The following is an 11,268-nucleotide window of genomic DNA, read 5'->3' as shown; positions in this document are numbered from 1 at the left end:
TTGTACCAGCGCGGGGTCTGTTGACTGGGTTACCTATATAAGGGCGAGCGCTGGGGTTATCTTTTTCACTTTGCACTTTGATTCTAAGCACGACGGTCCGCTCTATCTCTAGCTACAATGGACGGTCGCTGTTTCTGCCTCTGGAAGCCCGCTCACTGCGATGGCAGAGACCTACAAAACCTCTACGAACGATGGAACCGGGTGTTTGCTGGCGATGATATCTGCAGAGCTATCGTCGTCATCAACAAGAATAACGAGCTCGATGGCTACGTTCGATACAACTTCGGGATGACCCTAAAAGACATCAAGAGACGCCACGATGGGCTGGGCATAGACTGTACCTCCAAGAACCGCAAGTACACGGACGCTCACTACTTGGACATCATCTTGCCTACTAACGGGATGTACGAGCCTATGGTGTATGGCTACCCACCACCAGAACCCAGCAGACGTCAAAAGAATCCTACGGGGGGGCGTCAACACCAAAGGAACGAGGAGAGGCCGTCTGTCCGCAGGTCGTCTGGTGAGTCTTCACCGGTCAATTTAAGCACCAAAAAGATCCGCGACCTGGCCGTCAAGATGTGGAAGGACAAGTGCTACCGTATGACGGACGACGAAGAGCTGCTGTACCTTGACCATGGGAGCGCCATCAGGAATCTGGTCAGCCAGAAGAATCGCAGGCTGGTAAAGACTGCCGATGAGATATTGGGAGAGCCCAAACAGACGGTCCCTTGGGGAAGCGGCGCTGTCGGGTTTACCCCCAAGATACCTGCCATACCTCTGCACGATGGTGGGATCTTCACCAATGCAGAGACAGTTGAACTGGACCTGATAGAGCCCAGCGACAATACTTTCCGCTTCTTCCTGAGCCCACGGGTAGAGTACAAGTCAAAGCCGGAGAGGAAGCAGCCGGGCGATGTCGGGTATGATGTGGCTGCCCTGACGGACGGGTCTATCCCTCCCATGAAGACAAAGAAGATTGCTACGGGCGTGTACATCATCTCGCCTCTCGGATTCTACATGGAGGTCAAAGACAGATCGGGTGTGTCCTCAAAGGGCCGCATGGTCGTGGGGGGTGTCATCGACAATCATTACCGCGGGGAACTGTTTGTGTCCATCTTCAACGGATCGCTGACCGAGACCTGGGAGTATTTTGCGGGAGACAGGATCGCCCAACTGGTTCCACGACTGATGCACGACAACATCCGCACGGAGTATTACTTGGCGGACGACGAGACCATTCTCAAGCTGGCTCAATCTACGGAAAGAGGAGGCCACGGGTTTGGCTCTACGGGTATATGATGGACGCCGAAGTTCTCAAGTGCGATCGCACTCATGACATTATGGCCCGATGTATACCCCAGACTCGCAAGTTGATGCACATGATGTGTTACCTTAACGATGTAAAGGGTACAGATGATGAGTTTGTTGATTTTAAGCGCCGCTGCGCCGGCAAATTGTCTGTTTCGTTTAATAAAACTATCCCAAAGGTAAACATTGCCAGTTTTGGTCTGGATTCTTGCAACCTAGCGTTGTACCATCAGTGCGTGCGGGAAAGCGGTGAGCGCATGGGAGATGTCCGAGGTATGATTGAGGCCTGGAAGCGCATTATGCTCGGGTTGGATGATGCGGAAGAATGTCTGTGGGGTGTATACGAAGACTTTTGCAAGCTCTCTGGCTTTATTAATTTTCCAAAGAAGGAAATGGACGAGATGTTGCAAAACGACTTTGTATGCCCCCTGTGTATACTGACGGACGCTTACTCTGACATAGGATGGACGGACTACGTGTGTCCCAAACCGACGTCTGACAACACTGACGTCGTGTCCAAACGCGGGGTAGACACTGACCTGCCTAAAGGAGCGTGCGAGCATCTGTTGACGGTCAAGAAGACCCAGTACGACAGACTGCACGATGTTGATCACTACCCCGAATAAGTGTTCGTTCGACATCTACTTGACTCACGGTGGGCTATGGGGTCCTGCGGGAGATGATGATGATGAGTGGGTAGATTTACTGACCAAGAAGGCAGACGCGTACATATATAAAAGGTTGATCTTTGATACCCCGAAGGGTAGACAGAGCAACAATCTGTTTTTTACCCACAACCCGTATCTGGTACTAGATGACGAGGACGACAGGTTTCGGGATGACCTGTACGGACCTCTGACAGAGACCTGCGGAAAGCACGAGGGTGGTATGGCTAAGCTTAAAAAGACCCTCGAGGACATGCAGCCGTTTGTCACGTTTCTCAATCGCATCCACGAGGATGCCATGGAGAACGAAATTACGACTCACCAGATGTTCCAGAAGTCTGTCTTCTATGAGGTTTGCTTTTTCTACGCCATGTACAAGACGTCCGAAGAGCTACTGAAGGCCATGATGCTCGGGTGCAATGACACGTATCTAGGCTTCCCAGCGGCATCGGTAGACCGCATGAGGCACAAGTACACGGGCAAGCAGTACATGTGCATCATTCCCCGTGGGTTAGGAAAGACACGGTGTATCAAGCTCGCTATAGCCGTGGCGCTGATCACCTTCAAGAACTGCGAGATACTGGCCATGGCTCACACGAGGAGTCTGGTCTGTACCACCAAGGACGATATAGAAAACACTCTCTTGGCAACTTTCCCAGCCACGACCTACGGGTACCACATGCTCAAGCACGAAGACAGTCTCATCCTGGTCTTCAAAAACGGGTCGAGCAGTAGGCTCAAGTATGCCTCTGCGTGCAGACCGGCGTCTCTCAGGGGCAATGATCCGGATATCGGGTTTCTGGACGAAGCTCTGTGCGTCTCCGAAGACTCGTACACGGTCATCAACGCCATGATCCAACGCATGCACACCAAGATCGGGTTCTTGTCCAGCCCCATCTCCAACAAGAAGGACGCTCTACTCAACATCGTGGTCAACATGGCCACCAAATGCAGCTCGATCAACCTGTACAGGCTGTGCTACTTTTGTCTCGACAGGCTGCACGTGCAGTACAGCGCGTCTCACACAGGGTGCTACAGGAAGATGCTGGCTCCAAGGTACATTACCTACGACGAGGCCAACAAGAGCTTCGAGGGAGTGATTACACGCACGGAAGCGTCCTACGAGAACGAGCTGGGTGTCATCCGGCCAGAGGACGTCGAGCACGGCCGCTATGACTCTGCCAACGACGACGCCACACGAGCAGTGTTTTCCAAGCCCTTTGTAGACCACCTGAGCGACCCTCTGACCCACGTCAGGTTGCAAGACTTGCCTTCTGACGGTAAGGCGTGTTACTGGATCTACATGGACCCGGCATACCACCCATCTGAGCAGTCTGCGATAGCCATCACGTGCGTCAGGATTGGCCGTGGGAACCACGTCACGCTATGCTTTGTAGACAGGAAGCTGGTTACCCACGGGGACCTAGGGAGAGTCGGGTCTATCATGGAAGAGATGTACGTCAAATGCGTGACCACCATCGTGAACAGGTCCCAAGGGGAAAAATGCTACTTCTTCGTGGCCCTCGAGCGCAACAGCAACCCGGACGCCGTCAGGTCTTATTACAACACATGGGTAAACCTGCATGCCCGAGGAGTGGTTACCAACCGTCAATGCGAGTTCTTCAACTACGTGGACGTCTACGCCGGCCGCAACCTGTCGTACGGCTACAACCTCGGGGTCAGGAAGAAGCATATATTCAGTACGATCGTGTCTTTTTTGAACAACAGGCACAAGACTCACTTCAGGGTGGCGTCCACGGCAGAGCACGGGGCTTACTCGAGAGACATATGCACCCTCGAGCATCTTGTGCAAGAGATCAAGAACTTCCATTACAAGGACAGGAAGTACACGGGGAAGCTCAACAAAGCGACTACAGACGACATGACCACGTGCCTCGTCATGAGCCTGTACCTCGGGATTGCTCATACACCCCTGGCAGACACGCGCATCGCTAACCTGAGGACGGAACAGGTCACTCACTGTACCCCCCCTTGGATCGGGACCAATTGCAGGTGCCCCTTACCCGTTAAGTAATCATAAACACAATAAAAAAAGTGAAAACTACTTGTGGGTTTTATTTGCAAATCAAACACGTGTCTCCGCACTGTCCCGCATCTGTCTCCACTGGCACGTACAAGATGGCCCGGGTCTGCTTGTTGAGTATGACCATGCGAGCTTTGCCACCCTGCTGGGAAACGGTGAACACCCGTGAAAACCCGCCGTTGATGGTCCACTCGAGCTCGTTAATGTAAAACTCGTCACCGTCGTAAGAGACCAGCGGGTACGAGATGATGCCTCTGTGGTTCTTCTCCACGCAGTACAGGGGTTCTTGGGTGTAGTCGTCAGTAAAGATTTGCGACCTGTGAGCTCCTCCCGCGGACGACTTCTTTTTGACCGCGACGTTGACCGGCCTGCAGCAAAATGGGCACATCTTGACCGTGAAGAGGTCTAGAATGCGCTTTACGTTCACGTTCCTGCGGCCAAAGCACATTATACCCGGGGGTAAAGGTCGCGCCCCAACAATAAGGTTGACTGAAAATCTCGCCTTGTGAGACTTGACCAGAGAGTACAGCAGGTTGCACACGTGGATGTTACGAGCGTCTTCCGTAGCGTCCTTCATGTACTTAACGAGCAACCTCGTCAGAAACACGGGGTTCTCGTGAAACAGCCTGTAGGACAGGTCATGTAAGAACCTCAGGGTGCTTTCTGTATATGCTAGTTGATCAATGGGCATCACGGGGTTGGGAATGATGTCATCAAAACTAGCCGCAGAGGCTACGTGTTGAGACATGGACATTGATTTCGTGGCGGCCATAGCCTCGACCGTGAGGGTGTAGTACTTGACGGCCATCTTCCAGAAGGGTTTCCCCGGGGGTTTGGCGCTCGGTGATCGCAGGGCGCTCTGTGTCCGCATGGCGCTCTGTGTCTGCTTGGCCGTGTCTAATAACTGTACTAGATGTTCTTCGAAGTACAGTGTGGTCATCATCACGTAGTCCATTAATACGTCTACGGCGTGTCTGTAGTTGTTCTCGTTTGTCGGAAATGCTAGCTTGAGGGGTTTGAACACGTACTCGTGCATACCCAACCTTACCAGCGGGTTAGAATAGTCGCCATTCCAGAACATGACAGCGCGCACTGGCGACAGCTTACTGCTTCTACCCATGATCGGACTGGCGCTAGGTCTGTAGTGATTTGGGGTATATTCGATACAACAACAGACTACGGGCTGAGAGTGATGTCTGTTGTATTAGGATCGAACTCTGTTGTAGATTGAACTCTGTTGTATTAAACTTGTATATAAAGACTCGGATCACTCGAGGAATATTCATTCAAGGATATTCATTCGAGGAGCAGACAATTCTGAACAGATCCACTATGGCAGAATATGTCAAGAGCCTGCCCAACGGGCCCGTCAGGGCGGAACTGGTCGAGCAACTCAAACAATACCCGGTTTCTATGCTCCTCGATGCCGTCAAGGACAACCCCAACCACACAACCAACGATTTCGTTGAGCGGGAGATGTACAAGATCAAAGAGCTAAAGTTGCTCCGGGAGCTCAAACCGGAATTCTGGGAGGAAGACGAGGAACGCCACACGCTACTCCCCATCAAGCTCAAAGACATCTGGGCAGAGTACATAAAACAAAGGGCGTGCTTCTGGACCCCGGGGGATGTATCGTTCGAGAAGGACGATTACGACTCTCTGTCCGACCCTCACAAGCGTATCATGAAGTATATCATGGGGTTCTTCAGCGTGGCCGACTCTATAGTCAACGAGAACATCTTCACCAACCTCTTGAAGAACATGCCGACCCTAGAGGCCAAGTTTATGTACATGATGCAAGAGGCCCAAGAGAACGTTCACAACGAGGTGTACAGCAAAATGGTTGACGCGTATATCAAGGACCCCGAGGAAAAAAAAGCCATCTTCAGAGCCGCCCTCGACATGAAGGCCATCAAGCGAAAGGTGGACTGGGCCAAGAAGTGGCTCAACGAGGCCGACGGGCTAGCTCAGGTCATAGTGGCGTTCCTCATCGTTGAGTGTCTGCTATTCCCGGTCATCTTCGCCATCATCTATTGGATGCTTTCCGAGAAGAATCTGCCCCTCGAAGGGTTCTTCTTCAGCAACGAGTTTATCGCCAGAGACGAGGGCATGCACGGTGATGCGGGCATCACAGTGTACAACAACTACTTCCCCGAGGAGACCAAGCTGTCGCAGGAGACGGTTCAAAGCATGATCGCGGAAGCAATCGAAGCTGACCACGAGTTTGTCATCGAGGCGTTTGACGGCAACAAGTTCCCTGGCATGACCCCGGAGATGCTGATGCAGTACGCCAGGTTCCTCGGAGACCAGACCCTGATGCAGCTCAATTACGAGCCCATGTATAACGTGGATAACCCCTTCAGGTTCATGCAGAACCTCGGTATGGACGGGCGTACCGACTTCTTTGCCAAAAGGGTCTCTGAATACAGGAAGGACAGTCCTTCGGGGGAGGAAGCGTCTACCTTTGATATCATCAGTGATGATATCTGAAACAGCCTCTCAAGTCCAAAATGATGATGTCTGAAAATAAAACCCCACATGTCTAAATAAAACCCTATTTGTTTTTTTGTATGACCCCAGAAGCGTCCCTGGTCAAACTGCTGTTTTTTTCAAACCGCTGCGCAAGAACAGCAGGTTGCAATACCCCGTAATTGTAGCGTGAGAGGAAGGGTCGGTTACTAGCACGTCTATACACCTCAAGGCCAGTTTCTCTGTCGCCCCCGATATCTGTTTATGCGTCTCTATGGTCTCTTGTCTGTCCCCGAAGTGTCTTTTTGTCGACATGAGCGACCGCAGCTTGTCATTGAGGTCTGTCACGTACGTCATCCCCTCTTTGTCCTTGACGGTGTTGATAAGATAAAACATGATGGTCATGATACCAGGGAAGAGTTGTAAAACGTTGTCTATGGTAAAAGGGTGGCCCTCGAGGTATTTGCGTCTGTAGGTGTCTTCTATGTTGAACCCAAAGCGCACGCTCAGGTAGAAGAGCAGCTTGAGAAGCACGTACTCTGCCCGTAGAGCAGGCCTGACCTGGTCGTAGGGAAAGCCCCCGAACGACACGATGTTGTAAGGGTCCCTGGTGGCCACGTCGGTGTCAATGTCAACTCTGTCCCCGAGTAGGTAATTGAGCAACGCCCGCTCGACGTCTGCGCTCGATTTTGTGTCCACGAGGGTAGTAAAAATCGTGTTGAATGGGGTGGTCTCGTTGGCTCTCTTGAAGTAGGTAAAGATCAATGAAGACGCGTTAAGGCGCGCATATGCCGACAGGTTGTTGACGAGCGCGGCATATCCGTTGTACCGGTTGACCCGCTGGACGAACGCTTCCTCGACGCTCTGGCCAGGCACGTGAACGTCCAGGTCCTTGTAGGCACCGTTGATGACCGGCCCGCAATAGTTGATGATGGCCGTTAACCGCTCCGTGGGTCGCTTCACGAGCAAACCGTCTGAGTCTAGAGTGGTCTTCATGAGACCCTTGAGTTCCCGTTCCCACGTGACGTTGACCGTGTTGGGAGGCCTAAAGGGCGGGGACATGTTGAAGAAATGCTTCTTGAAAGTCTCCTCGGTGAACACCTTCATGCTCGCCGTGAAGTACCGTCTCATCATGATGTTCATGCGCATCGCCGCGTACTTCTCTTCGGGTATATCCATTATGCCCATCAGCTTCACGATCTTCCCGTGGGTAACCGGCGGCTTCACGTCCAGCAACCGTTTGAGCCTCTTGAGGGAAGCCTTGACCGCTAACTGATTGGTCTTGTGGGGTTTTATCTTGCTGCGTTTGGTGTGCCCGATGGGCATTTTAAACATCAATAGGGGGTCTTCGGTGGAGATATTTATTGAAGAGACAGATTCCGGGTTCTTAGCCGCTACGTTCTTCAAACGGTTCTCGTACCTCCACTGTAACCCAAACATCAGCGAATAGAACTTGTGAGTGGCACCCAACAGAGCCTTCTCTTCTAACATGGTGTTGTGTAACACCTGCGGGTCAGAAATCGTGATCAGGAGGAGTTTACGCCTCCTCGGGAATGTCGGTAGGTCTCCGAAGCAGTGTCGGGCTTGTTTGTCCAAGCGCAAGAGACGTATTAGATTAGAAAGGATCGTCGAGCACCAACAACAAATAATCAAGCGAGAAAAAGAGCCTAAAATCCACCCCATGGGTATCGTCATCAAGGACAAAGCGTTCAAACGCGACCATAAGACGACTTACACCATCATCGGGTACAAGTACATCGAGGACGACGAGGTGGTTCTGACCACGGTTGATCCCCAGAACCCGCATTCAAAGCGCCTCACGAGACCCGAATTAAACGAGATGAAAGAGTGGTTGAAGGGTGACGACGGTGTCTTTGACAACACTACCGAAGGTATATACATGCACCGTGCAGCCAGTATGGACGGGTACGTGCATGTGCGGGACAAGACCATGGGGGAGTATGTGTACACCTACGTGCCGGCTCAATTCTTGTCTAAGCTGTGATCAAGGGGGAGGAGTATTTGTTGGGAGAGATGCCGAGAGTAAGATCTTGAATCATAAATCATCTCGGTTATGGACGAAGACTTGCCCACAGATCCTTACCCGTTCCTTTGTAACAACTGCGGCGGCCAGTTCAAGACCCACACGGCATTTCTGACTCATTTCTCCCCAAAACGTCACGCATGTGCCTTTGCAGATAACGTGGTGGTCAAAAACCTAAAATTGTTTACCGCGGAGGCAGTTGCGAGCAGCCTGAGGAAACTACAGACCTCGCTCCGTGCAACAGAGGCCGCTCTAAAACCACAGACCTCAGGCCTACAACATACCTCGCTCTGATAGATAACTACAGACCCCAATCTGATACTACAAACCCCGGTCTGATATGACAGACCTCGCTCCAGTGGCTACAAACACTATTTAACTGGGAGGCTAGCCGGTCTCAAGTCATTTGCTCTCACTGCAAGCCAGAGTACTGACATCTCCTCTTTCACCAGCTCTACAAAAAAGCCTACGCTCTACCAGCCATCATGTCTGACACCGAAGTTGCCCTTCAAGACGCCGCCGCCACCGCTACCATGCCTGAAGTTGTTGCCGAGGTTGTTCCTGCTCGGGAAGCAGAAAAACACAAACCTGTCTCTAAGGACGCCGAGATGCAAACCGATGCACCCCAGAAGAAGTTCAAGAAGAAGGCCGCATCTTTTTCCTCATCCGGCGAAGATAGTTCCAAGCAGCCCATGAGGCCGGTTCCCTCCTCTAACACAGACACCCTGGTGGCGAGCTTTACTACCTACAAGGCGCTGACTGCCTGCGATCTCCTGACCGACCTGACCTCGGGAAACATCGTTTTTGTCAACCTCAAGGACGTATTCATCAAGGTGAACGCCAACCACCGCTACAAAGCGTACGGGAGCGTCGAGGGGCACACCGAGTATTTTGTCAACGAGCCCCTGTTGGCCAAGGGCATCAAACTGAGGTACACCTCGAAGGCAGCTACAATCTCTCTCTTCAACTACACTTGAGGAGAGAGAGATTTAAGATTTAAGGCTACGCCTTTTCTTACAATCTGTCCTTGGGACGCACAGACACACAATGATAACATTGAAAAATTAAAAATTAAAAAGATAAAAAAGTTTACCAACAAAAGGAGGTCAGAAAACTTCAGCACGTGATGATAAAGATGACGATGATGATGATGATGATGATGATGATGATGATGAAGATGAGGCATGAAGAGCATACATATGTGGTTATTCATAAAATCAAATGCATACTATGCAAGTAATTATAAGTACAAGCTGGTAGCAATCGAACATGTAGCAATAGTACAACAAAAATATGTTCAGAATATACTATGCACAGCATATATTTGGCTAATATGAGAAAGAGAGAGGGGGGGGGGGGGGGGCGGGGTAGAGAGAGAGACAGAATGACAGACAGACAGACAGACAGAGCTGTCGGCATCAAAGTAACAGATTAACAACAACAGTCGTCGCCGAGACCTCATTTTAGATAGTCTCGACTAACCACTGAGACGCCTGTACACAACACCGCTTCCCTTACCCGAAGACCTGTCAACTGAACTTTGGAAGAGTACACCTCTTCATTACCTCCAGAGATTCTTTCACTTCCAGCTGACTACCATCCCACACCCACCCCCTGTCTCCCCCCCTCCCCAGCCCCTCTGTGGGCAGGGAGGTGTCACCGTCAGCTAATTGAGGTCACCTGCACTCACTCAGAGCAAAACCAGTTGACCGTGTCTAACGTTTGACACTGATAAAAAAAAGTAAAATATAAATAATTGAAAAAAAAAAAAAATTTAAAATAAAATGAAAGAGAGTGCAGAAGAAATAAAAAAAATATTTTCTATTTTTTTTTTATAAAACAATTATAAAATTTAAATTAAAAAAAAAAAAAAAATTAACATAAAAGGAAAGAGAGAGCCAGAAAGGAATGCAGAAGAAAAAAAGTGAAAGCTGCATGCTCGGATGAAAATAATAAACAAAAAATATTCGGTCCATAAGGAGCGTCGTGCCTTGCCACATAAGTCACATAAGCCACATAATCGCCCTAAACGATTGAGCTATTGTCCGCTCGTCGAAATGAAGCCTCTCTTAGAGTATAATAGTATCAACCCCTCCACACATCGAGAGCGCCGCGGGACGATGTTTCAAACCCAGACATACGCAATGACAGTACCACACACAATTTAAGTTGAAAACGTCTTTGACAACAGCTGAAACGAATACAAAAACATGTTATCTGACTAGTGTACACGCCCATGCTTTGTAAAAGCTTCCATGCTTCGTGTATAAAGGTTTTGGTCTCACTTAGCACATGTCTTCGACGTCAAGTGTTAGGTTGAAACGCGCGTCACGTCCTCATGCCAAATCTGTAGCACCCGCTTTACAGGGAATTTGTTTTCCTGGCCGGGTGCCCAAAATGTGAAAAACGTGTAAAGCTAATATCTTCCGTTTGCCTACCGTTAGGAACGTAATGTTTTGCACAAACCCTTGGCCCCACAATTCCAAGCTACTCGCCGTATTTGAGCTCAAGTGACCCCAGAGTACCAGAGATACAGTCCCCAGTCCCCAGTCGACAATCAACTAGACTTTCAAACAACCACAAGAGCGAAACAAGAGCCGGCGGCTACAACTAGGGCGTACCCCTCTTCTTCCAAACACTGGTAAAAATAGTTACTCTTCCGCTTTAAGCTTATTCAAATGAATGAGAGTGGTTCTCTAACTTGCAGAGATCCTCCAAGAATTCCGAGTAGCCCT

At 50.3% G+C, this 11,268-nt stretch overlaps 1 protein-coding gene across 1 annotated transcript; it reads left to right on the top strand.

The window, feature by feature from the left end:
* The first annotated feature begins 5,352 nt into the window (after positions 1–5,352).
* LOC138956884 (ribonucleoside-diphosphate reductase small subunit-like) lies at positions 5,353–6,510 on the top strand. The gene has a single exon (XM_070328099.1). It carries the CDS (start codon positions 5,353–5,355, stop codon positions 6,508–6,510), a length of 1,158 nt encoding a protein of 385 aa, XP_070184200.1.
* The last annotated feature ends 4,758 nt before the right edge of the window (positions 6,511–11,268 follow it).

This window comes from Littorina saxatilis, unplaced genomic scaffold, assembly GCF_037325665.1.
Source record: "Littorina saxatilis isolate snail1 unplaced genomic scaffold, US_GU_Lsax_2.0 scaffold_813, whole genome shotgun sequence".
NCBI classification, from domain to species: Eukaryota; Metazoa; Mollusca; class Gastropoda; order Littorinimorpha; family Littorinidae; genus Littorina; species Littorina saxatilis.
Note: the sequence above shows the minus strand (reverse complement) of the source record. Positions and strands in the feature narration are given on the sequence as shown.

Coding starts and splice junctions, on each gene's coding strand:
- LOC138956884 (XM_070328099.1), top strand. CDS start 5,353: ATGGCAGAATATGTCAAGAGCCTGCCCAACGGGCCCGTCAGGGCGGAA.